Below are 18,891 nucleotides of genomic sequence, written 5' to 3' on the forward strand. Positions count from 1 at the left end.
CTACGATTTTTCTAGGACTTTAGAATTATACAAAGCATTTTCTTGACTCTACAGTGCCTTGCAAAAGTGTTAATCCCCCTTGGATTTTTATTTGGATTTCATGTAATGGACATACACAAAATAGTCCAAATTGGTAAAGTGAAATGAAAAAACGAACTTGTTTCAAAAAATAAATTACGGAAAAGTGGTGCGTGCATATGTATTCACCCCCTTTGCTATGAAGCACCTAAATAAGATATGGTGCAACCAATTACCTTCAGAAGTCACATAATTAGTTAAATAAAGTACACCTATGTGCAATCTAAGTGTCACATGATCTCAGTATATATACACCAGTTCTGAAAGGCCCCAGAGACTGCAACACCACTAAGCAAGGGGCACCACCAAGCAAGCAGAACCATGAAGACAAAGGAGCTCTCCAAACAGGTCAGGGACAAAGTTGTGGAGAACTACAGATCAGGGTTGGGTTATAAAAAAATATCCAAAACTTTGAACATCCCACGGCGCACCATTACATCCATTATTAAAAATGGAAAGAATATGGCACCACAACAAACCTGCCAGGAGAGGGCCGCCCACCAAAACTCACGGACCAGGCAAATAGGGCATTAATCAGAGAGGCAACAAAGACACCAAAGATAACCCTGCAGGAGCTGCAAAGCTCCACAGTGGAGATTGGAGTATCTGTCTATAGGACCACTTTAAGCCATACACTCCACAGAGCTGGGCTTTATGGAAAAGTGGCCAGAAAAAAGCCATTGATTAAAGAAAAACATAAGCAAACACGTTTGGTGTTTGCCAAAAGCCATGTGGGAGACTCCCCAAACATATGGAAGAAGGTACTCTGGTCAGATGAGACTAAAATTGAGCTTTTTGGCCATCAAGGAAAACGCTATGTCTGGTGCAATCCTAACACCTCTCATCACCCCGAGAACACCCCAAGAGCATCAGCAGGGACTGGAAACTGGTCAGAATTGAAGGAATGATGGTTGGCGCTAAATACTGGGAAATTCTTGAGGGAAACCTGTTTCAGTCTTCCAGAGATTTGAGACTTGGACGGAGGTTCACCTTCCAGCAAGACAGGGCGGGGGGGGGGGGGGGGGGGGGGGGCGGAGGATGAATAGTTATGCACGCTCAGGTTCTGTTTTTTTGTCTTATTTCTTGTTTGTTTCACAATAAAAAATATTTAGCATCTTCAAAGTGGTAGGTATGTTGTGTAAATCAAATGATACAAACCCCCCAAAAATCTATTTTAATTCCAGGTTGTAAGGCAAAAAAATTGGAAAAATGTCAAGGGAGTTGAATACTTTCGCAAGTCACTGTATATACTGAGATCATGTGACAGATCATGTGACACTTAGATTGCACACAGGTGGACTTTATTTAACTAATTATGTGACTTCTGAAGGTAACTGGTTGCACTAGATCTTATTTAGGAGCTTCATAGCAAAGGGGGTGAATACATATGCACGCACCACTTCTCCTGTATTTTTTCTTTAGAATTTTTTGAAACAAGTTATTTTTTTCATTCCACTTCACCAATTTGGACTATTTTGTGTATGTCCATTACATGAAATCCAAATAAAAATCAATTTAAATGACAGGTTGTAATGCAACAAAATAGGAAAAACGCCAAGAGCGATGAATACTTTTGCAAGGCACTGTAATGGTCCATTCTAAATCAAAACAGATTTCACACATATATTATTTAGTATATGTAAAGACAAGTCTAAATCAAGAATAGTGACAATATTAGCCTATCACTTGTGAATTATATATTATCACTTGTGAATGATGCCCAGTTTAGTGTCCAAATGATTTCTTAAAATGAATCACATTAATCAGCTTTACAATGGGTGTACAGCCTAACTGGCATACATAAGCAGCGCGTGAGTTTCAAGATTGGGGAAGATCATTTTCACCATAGAAATGCACCTTTATAATAAAAGCATTACATGCATAATCGGATTTGCGGTCACTTTTGATAATGGTGTTTTCCCGCTAATGGAACATTCGCGCTCAAATCCTACTGCCATGTGTGCATCGCTGCACTTATAATGTGAAGAAATAGCCTAATAGTTTACCACATTTTAAGCTAAACGTTCTGATCTGTTGCGTCAGCCTGATTGTGTAAAAAATTAGTTTTTGATGCTAGTGGTTGTATTAATTTGGGATCTATCGCATCCCACAACTGTCCCAGACTATGTTTTAAATATGTATTTCTCGCACAGAACAGAATAGTTCAACTTTTGTACAATGGGGGATAGTAGATTGACATAGGCTAGTGCTTTTGCTGTTCATTAGGCCTACTTATCTTGTTGGCTGCCGAAAAATTAATGTGGACAGTTCTTCCAATATCTTCAATATGCACCTCGGAATTGGATAAGGACACACGCAGTTGTGTCCCCGAAGTGGCTGTCTTCACTTGTAGCCTGTGAGAAAGATCCGATCACGTGATGGAGAGCCATGTGAGTGAGAGGTGCTTCGGAGCACGCAGCATGCAGGGAGAAGGGAACAACGGCCACAGGCCGCAAAAGGCATGGATTTTTTTAGGGTGCATTACATAAAATGTAGATGTTCCAAAGGTCTGCATCAGTGGCTTGTAGGCTATGTGTGGAAGCCAGGAGATGCTAAATGTGTTTATGTTAATTAACAGTCAATTACCGTGAGACTGACAGTTATTTGCTTGACAATCACCGGCTGACGAAATTTCGTGACCGCCACAGCCCTAACCTCAGGTAACAAGTATGCCTCTATTATCAATTTACATGTAGAGGAAACGATGCCATCATAAATATGAATTAGTTATATTCCTTAGTCATGGTGCTATTTTAGGTTGTTTCTGATAATCCTTTTAATTATCATATACTGGTTTAGAAATGAAAGTGACACTTACGGCTGAAATGAGACATTGAGACCACTGTCCATCATCCACTGCAATGGCTGGGCAGGCACCAACCTGAGAGCACACAGCAAAAGAGAGCGTGAGAGTGTAAGCCGGTGCACACAGGCCTGGGGCACCCTGACTGTGTTGAATGACTACAGCATGAGCGACAGTTAGATGTTACTACCCAGAGGACAAAAGTGGGCAAAACTGGTTGAAAAGACGTCATAACGACATACTTACGAACAGTTTCTGGTTGTAATGACATCATTTCAACCAGTTAATTGCCCGCTGGGTAGGCCCATACTGTACTGATATCTCTGGAGCACTTACAGTTGAAGTCGGAAGTTTACATACAATTAGATTTTTCAACCACTCCACACATTTCTTGTAAAGTAATTTTCCAACAATTGTTTACAGACAGATTATTTCACTTATAATTCACTGTATCACAATTCTAGTGGGTCAGAAGTTTACATACACTAAGTTCACTGTGCCTTTAAACAGCTTGGAAAATTCCAGAAAATGATGTCATGGCTTTAGAAGCTTCTGATAGACTAATTGACATCATTTGAGTCAATTGGAGGTGTACCTGTGGATGTATTTCAAGGCCTACCTTCAAACTCAGTGCCTCTTTGCTTGACATCATGGGAAAATCAAAAGAAATCAGCCAAGACCTCATAAAACATTTTGTAGACCTCCACAAGTCTGGTTCATCCTTGGGAGCAATTTCCAAACGCCTGAAGGTATCTGTACAAACAATAGTACGCAAGTATAAACACCATGGGACCACGCAGCCGTCATACCGCTCAGGAAGGAGACGCGTTCTGTCTCCTAGAAATGAACGTACTTTGGTGCGAAAAGTGTAAATCAATCCTAGAACAACAGCAAAGGGTTGTGAAGATGCTGGAGGAAACAGGTACAAAAGTATCTATATCCACAGTAAAACGAGTCCTATATCGACATAACCTGAAAGGCCGCTCAGCAAGGAAGAAGCCACTGCTCCAAAACCACCATAAAAAAGCCAGACTACGGTTTGCAACTGCACATGGGGACAAAGATCGTACTTTTTGGAGAAATGTCCTCTGGTCTGATGAAACAAAAATAGAACTGTTTGGCCATAATAACCATCGTTAGGTTTGGAGGAAAAAGGGGGACACTTGCAAGCCGAAGAACACCATCCCAACCGTGAAGCACGGGGGTGGCAGCATCATGCTGTGGTGGTGCTTTGCTGCAGGAGGGACTGGTGCACTTTAAAAAATAGATGGCGTCATGAGGAAGGACAATAATGTGGATATATTGAAGCAACACCTCAAGACATCAGTCAGGAAGTTAAAGCTTGGTCGCAAATGGGTCTTCCAAATGGACAATGACCCCAAGCATACTTATAAAGTTGTGGCAAAATGGCTTAAGGACAACAAAGTCAAGGTATTGGAGTGGCCATCACAAAGCCCTGACCTCAATCCTATAGACAATTTGTGGACAGAACTGAAAAAGCGTGTCCGAGCAAGGAGGCCTACAAATCTGACTCAGTTACACCAGCTCTGTCAGGAGGAATGGCCAAAATTCACCCAACTTATTGTGGGAAGCTTGTGGAAGGCTACCGAAATGTTTGACCCAAGTGAAACAATTTAAAGGCAATGCTACCAAATACTAATTGAGTGTATGTAAACTTCTGACCCACTGTGAATGTGATGAAATAAATAAAAGCTGAAATAAATATATCTCTCTACTATTATTCTGACATTTCACATTCTTAAAATAAAGTGGTGATCCTAACTGACCTAAGACAGGGAATATTTACTAGGATTAAATGTCAGGAATTGTGAAAAACTGAGTTTAAATGTATTTGGCTAAGGTGTATGTAAGCTTCTGACTTCAACTGTACTCTGACTTCAGTGTCCCCCAGGGCTCAGTTCTAGGCCCTCTCCTTTTCTCCCTATACACCAAGTCACTTGGCTCTGTCATATCCTCACATGGCCTCTCCTATCATTGCTACGCTGACGATACACAACTAATCTTCTCCTTTCCCCCTTCTGATAACCAGGTGGCGAATCGCATCTCTGCATGTCTGGCCGACATATCAGTATGGATGACGGATCACCACCTCAAGCTGAACCCTGGCAAGACGGAGCTGCTCTTCCTCCCGGGGAAGGACTGCCCGTTCCATGATCTCGCCATCACGGTTGACAACTCCGTTGTGTCCTCCTCCCAGAGTGCGAAGAGCCTTGGCGTGACCCTGGACAACACCCTGTCGTTCTCCGCCAACATCAAGGCGGTGACCCGATCCTGCAGGTTCATGCTCTACAACATTCGGAGAGTACGACCCTGCCTTACACAGGAAGCGGCACAGGTCCTAATCCAGGCACTTGTCATCTCCCGTCTGGATTACTGCAACTCGCTGTTGGCTGGGCTCCCTGCCTGTGCCATTAAACCCTTACAACTCATCCAGAATGCCGCAGCCCGTCTGGTGTTCAACCTTCCCAAGTTCTCTCACGTCACCCCCCTCCTCCGCACACTCCACTGGCTTCCAGTTGAAGCTCGCATCCGTTACAAGACCATGGTGCTTGCCTATGGAGCAGTGAGGGGAACGGCACCTCCGTACCTTCAGGCTCTGATCAGTCCCTACACCCAGGCGAGGGCATTGCGTTCATCTACCTCTGGCCTGCTGGCTCCCCTTCCTCTGCGGAAGCATAGTTCCCGCTCAGCCCAGTCAAAGCTGTTCGCTGCTCTGGCACCCCAATGGTGGAACAAGCTCCCTCACGACGCCAGGACAGCGGAGTCACTCACCACCTTCCGGAGACATTTGAAACCCCACCTCTTTAAGGAACACCTGGGATAGGATAAAGTAATCCTTCTATGATCCCAGGCACTCGTCGATGGAGCTCCACACTTGTACAGGTCAATCACGTGGCCTTACTCACCGGCTACATCATGACAGTCAACAGTGAGACCCAGAACATTGATGGAACATTGACAGGACATTAATAGAACATTGACAGAACATTGGTGGGGAAATGGAGGGGAAATTCATCAGGACCTTTCAGTTACACTTTAATGGACATTCAATTTCACAGTAAAAAGTATAAGCAAATACCAGGTGAGAAATTGTGCATGGAAATGGCTTGTAATGTGGTATCACCTTTATATCGTTTGATACTACACTGGTTACATTTTCATTTATATCTACAGTAATAAACAACTTAACCCTTTACACTAGTGGGAATTGGCCTATATGGATAGGGCTAAATTGAAATGTTTCTTACAGAAGAAATATGAAAATGCATACCCATGGTAACAATTGAAAAGGAACAGTTTGGAAATTATGGGAAAATTATTAGACCAAAGGTGAGGACAACAATTCACCTGACACCAAACATTTCGCTATTGATTTTATGTGCATTTTACATTTACTGTACTTTTCGCTGCATTTGTTGATAATGAAATCTGAAAATACTCTGGATACATTCCGTAACATGTTAAAGACTATTCCTGGAAAATGTGGGGTAGGTGCATCATAAGACAAAACAATTAGGACTGATTGGTGTCTCCAAGTGACCACACACCTCTCCAAAGTGTGCACAGTTCCTAAATAATTTCAATGCACTTTTATGACTCAAAGAAGAGTCTTCAACCATAAGGTGTTGTTTTTTTTAGCTCTCTTAGCTGTGCCATTGAGGAACTAGAGCAAGCACACTTGTAGTTGTTTTGTTTGGAACACAACCCTGCAGTCTGGGTCAGGTGGGCATCATTTAAAAGCTTGTTCTATTGACAACATGACCATGTGATGTGTGATTTGAAGGAGTCAGGCGCAGGAGGGTAAATCACAGAATAACAGGATTTATTCCGGAATACAGAGTTACGCAGTAATGCGTCAAAACAGTCCAGTGCGCAAAACAGGCGCACTGGAACCAACAAGGCACACGGGGAAAATAACCTGGTGAAACAAAATACAAGGAGCTCAACCGAGCTTCACTATCCTCACAATAAACTATCACACACAAAGACAAGGGGGCAGAGGGAACATTTATACAGGTACTGATGAGGGGATATGAACCAGGTGTGTGTAATAAACAAGACAAAACAAATTGAATGGAATGATGAGATGAGGAGTGCCAGTGGCTAGAAGGCCGGTGACGACAAATGCCGAAGCCTGCCCGAACCAGGAGAGGAGGCAGACCAGCTAAGTTATAAAATACGATATTACAGTGTTAGGCTTTCACAATGCAGTTCAGTGAAAGGAGTCATTCAGGTGAGTGTGTCGCAGCGAAATTTCTTCACAATAAACAAACTTTGGCTCATTCTGTTCAGAACAACACAGGGTATGACGTCATCTCGAACTGTACATCAAACATTGTGATCATAAATGTTGACACTGTATATGACATGAGTTTTATGATATGGAAATGTGAAGTGCACATTTGGTGTTTGGCTTGCTTGTACGACATCAAAGCGGTATTTATTATAATCCTCAACGTCTCACCTTTCAAAATACATATAGAGTCCTCTTAATTTACAGCATCTCCCTCCCTCAGACAAAAAAACAAATGTCACATTCGTCTAATGACGGGACAGACCAAGGCGCAGCGTGATATACGTACATGTTTATTAAACCAATAAACAGGAGTGGAGCAGCTGACCGGAGCTGGACTGGACCCTGGTGGAGCGGACTGCCCTGGCTCCGGAGTGGCGCAGCTGACCGGAGCTGGATCAGGCACCGGTGGAGCGGACTGCTCTGGCTCCGGAGTGGAGCAGCTGACCGGAGCTGGATCAGGCACCGGTGGAGCGGATTGCTCTGGCTCCTGAGTGGAACAGCTGACTGGCACTGGATCAGGCACCGGTGGAGCGGACTGCTCTGGCTCCGGAGTGGAGCAGCTGACCGGTGCCGGACCAGCACCACTGGTCTGGTGCGAGGAGCAGGCACGGGCCGGACCGGACTAGGAACACGCACCTCTGGCTTGGTGCGAGGGGCAGGAACGGGCCGGGCCGGGCTGGCGACGCGCACCACTGGCTTGGTGCGAGGAGCAGGAACAGGCCGAGCCGGACTGGCGACGCGCACCACTGGCTTGGTGCGAGTGGCAGGAACGGGCGGGGCCGGACTGGCGACGTGCACCACTGTCTTGGTGCGAGGAGCAGGAATAGGCCGGGCCGGGCTGGCGACGTGCACCACTGCCTTGGTGCGAGGAGCAGGAACAGGCTGAGCCGGACTGGCGACGCGCACCCCTGGCTTGGTGCGAGGAGCAGGAACAGGCCGGGCCGGGCTGGCGACGCACACCACTGACTTGGTGCAAGGAGCAGGAACAGGCCGGGCCGGACTGGCGACGCGCACCATTGGCTTGGTGCGAGGAGCAGGAACAGGCCGGGCCGGGCTGGCGACGCGCACCACTGATTTGGTTCGAGGAGCAGGAACAGGTCGGGCCGGACTGGCGACGCGCACCACTGGCTTGGTGCGAGAAGCAGGAACAGGCCGGGCCGGGCAAACGACGCGCACCACTGGCTTGGTGCGAGGAGCAGGAACAGGCCGGGCCGGGCTGGCGACGCGCACCACTGGCTTGGTGCGAGGAGCAGGAACAGGCCGGGCCGGGCTGGCGACGCGCACCACTGGCTTGGTGCGAGGAGCAGGAACAGGCCGGGCCGGACTGTGGAGGCGGACTGGAGGTCTAGAGCGGAGAGCTGGCACAACCCGTCCTGGCTGGCTGCCCACTTTCGCACTACACGTGCGGGGTGCTGGCACAGGACGCACAGGGCTGTGCACGCGCACTGGCGATACAGTTCGTAGAACTGGCGCAGGATATGCGGGTCCGAGGAGGCGTACTGGAGACCAGGAGCGTTGAGCCGGCACACCCCGTCCTGGCTGGATGCCCATCTTCGCACGGCACGTGCGTGGTGCAAGCACAGGACGTACAGGACTGTGCCGGCGCACTGGCGACACAGTACGTAGCTCCGCATAACACGGAGCTTGCCCAGTCATACGCCTCTTCGCGTGAGTACGGGGAGTTGGCTCTGCTCTAACCCTAGGCTCCGCCAACCACCCCGTGTGCCCCCCCCAAAACTTTTCTTGGGGCTGCTTCTCGGGCTTCCTCCTCGACCGGCCTCCTCCGTGTTGCCGTTGCTCCTCTCCTGCATGGGCATCTAACTTAGCCCATGGTCCTCTCCCCGCAAATATATCTTTCCATGACCACAAATCGGCCACCTGTGACATGGCCATTCGCTCCGCCTGGGCACGCTGCTTGTTCCTCGTTTGGTGGGATCTTCGGTCACGTTCGTCTAATGACGGGACAGACCAAGGCGCAGCGTGATATACGTACATGTTTATTAAACCAATAAACAATCGACAAAACAATAAACGAAACGAAACGTGAAGTCCAAGGTAGCACACACAACATACCTTACAAGGAACAAGATCCCACAACTCAATAGTGCCCATAGGCTGCCTAAGTATGGTCCCCAATCAGAGACAACGAGCGACAGCTGCCTCTGATTGGGAACCACACCGGACAACATAGATTCACACATACTAGAATATACAACATAGAACATACACAACAAAGAATATACACACCCTGACTCAACATATAAGAGTCCCCTGAGTCAGGGCGTGACAACAAATTGCAAAAGCTGCCCAATTAGCGGGAGTGATGGGGGCAAATTCTTGTCCCGCGAGGTGCTCAAGTTCAGAATGGCTCAGTCAAAACCCATACTGCGCTGTGAAATGCAATAACCAGAGCTCTGACAGCATGTATAGCTTGTTACTGTAAAGCCGCCGCGTTTCAATTTAGGCATTTATCAGTGCCCAAATTTGTCATTTTCTACCCGTATACGGGCACGAGTGTAAAGGGTTAATCAGGGCGGAATCCTATCTTGAGATCTGTGCATGTGACAACATTTTTCAGAAATCTCCCATTGACATCAATGCATGATTTACATGAAAGTCTGAGTAAGTCAAAGTCCAAGTAAGCGCACAAATCTCAAGTCCCTTTATATATTCATTTTGCAACAAACAATTTGACAGTTCTCAAATATATTTACAATATCCCTGCACCCTGAGGAGTCCCTTGATGATTAGTTCCTGAGTGGAATCCCGGAGCGCTGGTGGTCACCAGGGAAACCTAATCCCTGGTGGACATGTTAACTGATACTGCTTCCATCCCAAACGAGGGACATTTCTACACGCTGTCTCTAAAATGGACATGACTGGTGCTTAACACCTTGCTCTCCACGCGCAGCAATTAGACCAGTACACCTCTCATTGAGAGTCTCAGACTGGGGGTGTTGAGCAGGAATAGGGATGTTGAGATTATACGTGACCTCTGACATTGGGAGTGGGTGGAGGGGCTACGAGTTGGTTTTCTTTAAAGATAAATTAACTTTTTATATCCCATTGTACCAGATATACCATAATTCACTTGGTAAATTAATCTGTGTGTGTGTGGGTGGGGTTATTTGGTGGTTGTGTGTCTTGGCGACACCCCTTGAGACAATATTGACACTCTTTGCCCAGTTACGGGGGCAGAGGGGCAGGTCTGGTATTTTGGGAGCTACACGTCATGCTGTAGGAAAGCTGTGGTTGGATCCTCTGTCTAATCCAGAGCGGATTCTTTCCTTTCAGGGGGGGTTGCTAAATCTGAACCTATGCTAATTCAGATACTATGCAGTTTCAATTGGTGACTCCCCCCTCTAGCTATGCTGTCTTTGGTGTTGACATAGAAATAAAAGTACTAGAGCGGACATTCCTATTCAAGTTAACGTTTCATGATGCGTGGGACTGGCGGCCATTTTGAGTAATTCTATTTCTATACGTGTTACCCTGTCACATTATGTTGTTTGACTGGCAAAAATTGGAAAGAAATTAGATAAGAGGAGAAAAGACCATACAATAGAGTGGGCACTGAGAATGATAGAAAGATAACTAATTATGTCACCCTCTGCAGCTTATTAAACTTCCTGAAAAACAGTGACCATTTCTTACTGCTGATCGTAAATAATATTAAAATAAGAGAAAAATACATTCTTACCACTAGCACATGCTCCAGCAGGCCCAGGTAACCCACAGCACACTCGTTGCCATAGCGCAGGGCCCTGCTCTGCACTTCCTTGCTGACCTCGGGGTGGTAGGCGGCTTGCTGTGGAGACAACAGAGACACACATTAGTATGGGATATGTAGGTGTGTTGCACTACTACTGTAGATAACATTGTGTTTTTGTTAGTTGTATTCCTAAGTATTCATTTTGATAATTACACAAAAGGTATTAATTAGAGAGCTCGTCATTCCAAACGATAACGAAGCATTGACAGCTACAGTACATGATAACTACAGAGGTCTTGACAACAAAAATGGAGACTGAAATGTTGCTGAAAGTTATCAAAAAACATGAGTGCTTAAACAAACTTAAAAGATACACCAACAACCTTTACCATTAGCATTTCCAAGGTATCAGAATACTCCACCTAAAAGTAATAATGCCATTTAACTGCTAATATAAAACACTGAATGGTTGACTCAAGGTTGCTGCAGGTTGTCAAGGCGTTACGCTCCAAGGACCTAGCGAAGATGAGTGAGTGAGTTGTCTCAAGGTACTCTGAAGGCTATCTAAGGGTTGTCTTGACTCCTTTCTGACCTTGCACAAGTGCAGCATGTCGGCGATGGCCCTCCTGCTCAGGTTGGCCGTGGCGATGACGTCCTCCTGGCGACATGAGTTCCCAGCAGCAACTGCTTTAGTCGTTGCCAGGGTAATGCCTTTGGTCATGCGGATAAAATCCTCGGGAGTGGACGTCTTGAGGGGAGGATCACCAAAGCTGAACACCTAAGAGAGAAAAAGTAATTATTTTGTTCTTGGAGGTTATTATCATCTTCCTGTGGTAATTACATCTACTGACAAAAAACTACATCAACTGATATAAAAACATTTCATATCGTGTGTATGATGTCTTATGTCATTGAGGTTACTTGGGTTACCTGTGAGGTGAAAATCACATTTACATCTAAAAATGTACAATAAAGTTATATTCTATTATAGTATTCTCAAATGAACGCTGGTTGATTTTGAGTTGAAACAAATATGTTTCTGCTATAAGTGACATCTTAAAGAGACTTGTCCTCTGTGACGGTATACAGTCGTGGTCAAAAGTTTTGAGAATGACACAAATACTAATTTTCACAAAGTCTGCAGCCTCAGTTTTGGTGATGGCAATTTGCATATACTCCAGAATGTCATGAAGAGTGATCAGATGAATTGCAATTAATTGCAAAGTCCCTCTTTGCCATGAAAATGAACTTAATCCCCCAAAAACATTTCCACTGCATTTCAGCCCTGCCACAAAAGGACCAGCTGCCATCATGTCAGTGATTCTCTCGTTAACACAGGTGAGAGTGTTGACGAGGACAAGACTGGAGATCACTCTGTCATGCTGATTGAGTTAGAATAACAGACTGGAAGCTTTAAAAGGAGGGTGGTGCTTGAAATCATTGTTCTTCCTCTGTTAACTATGGTTACCTGCAAGGAAACAAGTGCCGTCATCATTGCTTTGCACAAAAAGGGCTTCACAGGTAAGGATATTGCTGCTAGTAAGATTGCACCTAAATCAACAATTTATCCGATCATCAACAACTTCAAGGAGAGAGGTTCAATTGTTGTGAAGAAGGCGTCAGGGCGCCCAAGAAAGTCCAGCAAGCACCAGGACCGTCTCCTAAAGTTGATTCGGCTGCGGGATCGGGGCACCACCAGTGCAGAGCTTGCTCAGGAATGGCAGCAGGCAGGTGTGAAGGGCAGCAAAGAAGCCACTTCTCTCCAGGAAAAACATCAGGGACAGACTGATATTCTGCAAAAAGGTACAGGGATTGGACTGCTGAAGACTGTTTGTTTGGGGCATCCGGAAAACACCTTGTCCGGAGAAGACAAGGTGAGCGCTACCATCAGTCCTGTGTCATGCCAACAGTAAAACATCCTGAGACCATTCATGTGTGGGGTTGCTTCTCAGCCAAGGGAGTGGGCTCACTCACATTCTTGCCTAAGAACACAGCCATGAATAAAGAATGGTACCAACACATCCTCTGAGAGCAACTTCTCCCAACCATCCAAGAACAGTTTGGTGACGACCAATGCCTTTTCCAGCATGATGGAGCACCTTGCCATAAGGCAAAAGTGATAACTAATTGGCTCGGGGAACAAAACATCGACATTTTGGGTCCATGGCCAGGAAACTCCCCAGACCTTAATCCCATTGAGAACTTGTGGTCGATCCTCAAGAGGCGGGTGGACAAACAAAAACCCACAGATTCTGACAAACTCCAAGCATTGATTATGCAAGAATGGGCTGCCATCAGTCAGGATGTGGCCCAGAAGTTAATTGACAGCATGCCAGGGCGGATTGCAGAGGTCTTGAAAAAGAAGGGTCAACACTGCAAATATTGACTCTTTGCATAAACTTAATGTAATTGTCAATAAAAGCCTTTGACACTTATGGAATGCTTGTAATTATACTTGAGTATACCATAGTAACATCTGACAAAAATATCTCATAACTGAAGCAGCGAACTTTGTGAAGACCAATACTTGTGTCATTCTCAAAACGTTTGATCACGACTGTATAATTAGAATTACAGAACAGTGACTTGAATTAGAATTCTAGTAATTCTATGTATGCCACTGCCACTCACAGCCAGTTCCTGTTTGATGTGTTCGATAGTGGCCTCCAGCCCCCGTGTGCCCTTGGTGGCCTCGTCTTCCACCGCCTTCACAGTCTTCAGGAGCGACGTCACATTGGTCATCATCACCTGGGGCACGAGCGGACAGACGTAGAGGTATTATTTCTACACTGAACAAAAAATATAAAAAGCAACATGTAAAGTGTTAGTCCCATGTTTCATGAGCTGAAATAAATGATCCCAGAAATGTTCCATACGAACAAAAAGCTTATTTCTCTAAAATGTTTGTCCCTTGTAGCTCAGTTGGTAGAGCATGGCGATTGCAACGCCAGGGTTGTGGGTTCGTTTCCCACGGGGGGCCAGTATGAAAATGTATGCACTCACTAACTGTAAGTCGCTCTGGATAAGAGCGTCTGCTAAATGACTAAAAATGTAAATGTAATCCCTGTTAGTGAGCATTTCTCCTTTGCCAAAATAATCCATCCCCCCCTGACAGTGTGGCTTATCAAGAAGCTGATTAAACAGCATGATCATTACACAGGTGCACATTGTGCTGGGGACAATAAAAGGCCACTCTAAAATGTGCAGTTTTGTCACACAACACAATGCCACAGATGTCTCAAGTTTTGAGGGAGCATGCATGGCAGTGGGGTTATGGTATGGGCAGGCATAATGTATGGGCAGGCATAATGTATGGGCAGGCATAAGGTATGGGCAGGCATGGTATGGTATGGGCAGGCATAAGCTACAGACAACGAACACATTTGCATTTTATCTATGGCAATTTTAATGCACAGAAATACCTTGACGAGATCCTGAGGTCCATTGTCAGGCCCATTACATTTAAGGTACACTACATGACCAAAAGTATGTGGACACCTGCTCGTTGAACATCCGAACATATGGAGTTGGTCCCCCTTTTGCTGCTATAACAGCCTCCACTCTTCTGGTAAGGCTTTCCACTAGATGTTGGAACATTGCTGCGGTAACTTGCTTCCATTTAGCCACAAGAGCATTAGTGAGGTCGGGCACTGATGTTGGGCGATTAGGCCTGGCTCGCAGTCGCTGTTGCAATTCATCCCAGAGGTGTTCGATGGAGTTGAGGTCAAGGCTCTGTGCAGGTCAGTCAAGTTCTTCCACACCGATCTCAACAAACCATTTCTGTATGGACCTCGCTTTGTGCACAGGAGCATTGTCATGCTGCCTTCCCCAAACTGTTGCCACAAAGTTGGAAGCACAGAATAGTCTAGAATGTCATTGTATGCTGTAGAGTTAAGATTTCCATTCACTAGAACTAAGGGGCCTAGCCCAAACCATTATTCCTCCGCCACCAAACTTTAAAGTTGCCACTATGCATTGGGGCAGGTAGGTAGCATTCTCCTGGCATATGCCAAACCCAGATTCGTCCATCAGACTGCCAGATGGTGAAGCGTGATTCATCACTCCAGAGAAGGAGTTTCAGCTGCTCCAGAGTCCAATGGCGGCGAGCTTTACACCACTCCAGCCAACACTTGGCATTGTTCATGGTGATCTTAGGCTTGTGTGCGGCTGCTCTGCCATGGAAACTCATTTCATGAAGCTCCCGACGAACAGTTTTTGTTCTGATGTTGCTTCCAGAAGCAGTTGGGAATTCGGTAGTGAGTGTTGTAACCGTGGACAGACAATTTTTACGCGCTACACGCTTCAGCACTCAGTGGTCCCGTTCTGTGCGCTTGTGTGGCCTACCACTTCGCGGCTGAGCCGTGTGGCCTACCACTTCGTGGCTCCTAGACATTTTCACTTCACAATAACAGTACTTACAGTTGAATGGGGCAGCTCTAGCATGGCAGAAATTTGATAAACTGACTTGTTGGAACGGTGGCATCCTATGACGGTGCCACGTTGAAAGTCACTGAGCTCTTCAGTAAGGCCATTCTACTACCAATGTTTGTCTATGCAGATTGCATGGCTGTGTGCTCAATTTTATGCACCTGTCAGCAACGGGTGTGGCTGAAATAGCCAAATCCAATAATTTGAAGGGGTGTCCACATACTTTCGTATCTACAGTGGGGGAAAAAAGTATTTAGTCAGCCACCAATTGTGCAAGTTCTCCCACTTAAAAAGATGAGAGAGGCCTGTAATTTTCATCATAGGTACACGTCAACTATGACAGACAAAATGAGAAAAGTAAATCCAGAAAATCACATTGTAGGATTTTTAATGAATTTATTTGCAAATTATGGTGGAAAATGAGTATTTGGTCAATAACAAAAGTTTCTCAATACTTTGTTATATACCCTTTGTTGGCAATGACACAGGTCAAACGTTTTCTGTAAGTCTTCACAAGGTTTTCACATACTGTTGCTGGTATTTTGGCCCATTCCTCCATGCAGATCTCCTCTTGAGCAGTGATGTTTTGGGGCTGTCGCTGGGCAACACGGACTTTCAACTCCCTCCAAAGATTTTCTATGGGGTTGAGATCTGGAGACTGGCTAGGCCACTCCAGGACCTTGAAATGCTTCTTACGAAGCCACTCCTTCGTTGCCCGGGCGGTGTGTTTGGGATCATTGTCATGCTGAAAGACCCAGCCACGTTTCATCTTCAATGCCCTTGCTGATGGAAGGAGGTTTTCACTCAAAATCTCACGATACATGGCCTCATTCATTCTTTCCTTTACACGGATCAGTCGTCCTGGTCCCTTTGCAGAAAAACAGCCCCAAAGCATGATGTTTCCACCCATTATTTTACATTTACATTTTAGTCATTTAGCAGACGCTCTTATCCAGAGCGACTTACAGGAGCAATTAGGGTTAAGTGCCTTGCTCAAGGGCACATTTACGTCATTTAGCAGACGCTCTTATCCAGAGCGACTTACAAATTGGTGCATTCACCCTATAGCCAGTGGGAAAACCACTTTACACTTTTTTTTTTTTTTTTTTGTGGGGGGGGTAGAAGGATTACTTTATCCTATCCCAGGTATTCCTTAAAGAGGTGGGGTTTCAAATGTCTCCGGAAGGTGGTGAGTGACTCCGCTGTCCTGGCGTTGTGAGGGAGCTTGTTCCACCATTGGGGTGCCAGAGCAGCGAACAGTTTTGACTGGGCTGAGCGGGAACTATGCTTCCGCAGAGGAAGGGGAGCCAGCAGGCCAGAGGTGGATGAACGCAATGCCCTCGTTTGGGTGTAGGGACTGATCAGAGCCCGAAGGTACGGAGGTGCCGTTCCCCTCACTGCTCCATAGGCAAGCACCATGGTCTTGTAACGGATGCGAGCTTCAACTGGAAGCCAGTGGAGTGTGCGGAGGAGGGGGGTGACGTGAGAGAACTTGGGAAGGTGGAACACCAGACGGGCTGCGGCATTCTGGATGAGTTGTAGGGGTTTAATGGCACAGGCAGGGAGGCCAGCCAACAGCGAGTTGCAGTAATCCAGACGGGAGATGACAAGTGCCTGGATTAGGACCTGTGCCGCTTCCTGTGTAAGGCAGGGTCGTACTCTCCGAATGTTGTAGAGCATGAACCTGCAGGATCGGGTCACCGCCTTGATGTTAGCGGAGAACGACAGGGTGTTGTCCAGGGTCACGCCAAGGCTCTTCGCACTCTGGGTGGAGGACACAACGGAGTTGTCAACCGTGATGGCGAGATCATGGAACGGGCAGTCCTTCCCCGGGAGGAAGAGCAGCTCCGTCTTGCCAGGGTTCAGCTTGAGGTGGTGATCCGTCATCCATACTGATATGTCTGCCAGACATGCAGAGATGCGATTTGCCACCTGGTTATCAGAAGGGGGAAAGGAGAAGATTAGTTGTGTATCGTCAGCGTAGCAATGATAGGAGAGGCCATGTGAGGATATGACAGAGCCAAGTGACTTGGTGTATAGGGAGAATAGGAGAGGGCCTAGAACTGAGCCCTGGGGGACACCAGTGGTGAGAGCATGTGGTGCGGAGACAGCTTCTCGCCACGCCACTTGGTAGGAGCGACCGGTCAGGTAGGACGCAATCCAGGAGTGAGCCGCGCCGGAGATGCCCAGCTCGGAGAGGGTGGAGAGGAGGATCTGATGGTTCACAGTATCAAAGGCAGCAGACAGGTCTAGAAGGACAAGAGCAGAGGAGAGAGAGTTAGCTTTAGCAGTGCGGAGAGCCTCCGTGACACAGAGAAGAGCAGTCTCAGTTGAATGACCAGTCCTGAAACCTGACTGGTTTGGATCAAGAAGGTAATTCTGAGAGAGATAGCAAGAGAGTTGGCTAAAGACGGCATGCTCAATAGTTTTGGAAAGAAAAGAAAGAAGGGATACTGGTCTGTAGTTGTTGACATCAGTGGGATCGAGTGTTGGTTTTTTGAGAAGGGGTGCAACTCTCGCTCTCTTGAAGACGGAAGGGACATGGCCAGCGGTCAAGGATGAGTTGATCAGCGAGGTGAGGTAGGGGAGAAGGTCACCGGAGATGGTCTGGAGAAGAGAGGAGGGGATGGGGTCAAGCGGGCAGGTTGTTGGGCGGCCTGCAGTCACAAGTCGCAGGATTTTATCTGGAGAGAGAGGGGAGAAAGAAGTCAAAGCATAGGGTAGGGCAGTGTGAGTAGGACCAGCAGTGTCATTAGACTTAACAAACGAGGATCGGATGTCGTCAACCTTCTTTTCAAAGTGGTTGACGAAGTCATCCACAGAGAGAGAGGAGGGGGGGGGGGGGATTCAGCAGGGAGGAAAATGTGGCAAAGAGCTTCCTAGGGTTAGAGGCAGATGCTTGGAATTTAGAGTGGTAGAAAGTGGCCTTAGCAGCAGAAACAGATTAAGAAAATGTAGAGAGGAGGGAGTGAAAAGATGCCAGGTCGGCAGGGAGTTTAGTTTTCTTCCATTTCCGCTCCGCTGCCCGGAGCTCTGTTCTGTGAGCTCGCAATGAGTCATCAAGCCACGGAGCTGGAGGGGAGGACCGAGCCGGCCGGGAGGATAGGGGACACAGAGAGTCAAAGGATGCAGAAAGGGAGGAGAGGAGGGTTGAGGAGGCAGAATCAGGAGATTGGAGGGAGAAGGATTGAGCAGAGGGAAGAGATGATAGGATGGAAGAGGAGAGAGTAGTGGGAGAGAGAGAGCGAAGGTTGCGGCGGCGCATTACCATCTGTGTAGGGGCAGAGTGAGTAGTGTTGGAGGAGAGCGAGAGAGAAAAGGAAACAAAGTAGTGGTCGGAGACATGGAGGGGAGTTGCAGTGAGATTAGTAGAAGAGCAGCATCTAGTAAAGATGAGGTCAAGCGTATTGCCTGCCTTGTGAGTAGGGGGGGACGGTGAGAGGGTGAGGTCAAAAGAGGAGAGGAGTGGAAAGAAGGAGGCAGAGAGAAATGAGTCAAATGTGGACGTAGGGAGGTTGAAATCCCCCAAAACTGTGAGGGGTGAGCCATCCT

At 46.7% G+C, this 18,891-nt stretch overlaps 1 protein-coding gene across 6 annotated transcripts in view; it reads right to left on the reverse strand.

Moving 5' to 3' along the window:
- LOC311100103 (talin-1-like) overlaps positions 1–18,891 on the reverse strand; it is a 79,650-nt gene that overhangs the window by 44,063 nt on the left and 16,696 nt on the right. For 3 of the 6 annotated variants that reach the window (XM_084140854.1, XM_084140853.1, XM_084140855.1), the window contains exons 2-5: positions 13,543–13,659; positions 11,504–11,689; positions 10,900–11,007; positions 2,897–2,959 (exon numbers count right to left, since the gene is read on the reverse strand). In XM_084140854.1, coding sequence (XP_083996980.1) covers positions 2,897–2,959; positions 10,900–11,007; positions 11,504–11,689; positions 13,543–13,656 — 471 coding nt within the window. In that variant the 5' untranslated portion in view covers positions 13,657–13,659. Of the gene's footprint in view, positions 1–2,895; positions 2,960–10,899; positions 11,008–11,503; positions 11,690–13,542; positions 13,660–18,891 lie in introns of all 6 variants that reach the window. The other 3 variants (XM_084140850.1, XM_084140851.1, XM_084140852.1) reach the window with 1 other exon arrangement.

The sequence above is a fragment of the Coregonus lavaretus genome (genome assembly GCF_964263955.1).
Source record: "Coregonus lavaretus genome assembly, chromosome: 24".
Classification (NCBI taxonomy): domain Eukaryota; kingdom Metazoa; phylum Chordata; class Actinopteri; order Salmoniformes; family Salmonidae; genus Coregonus; species Coregonus lavaretus.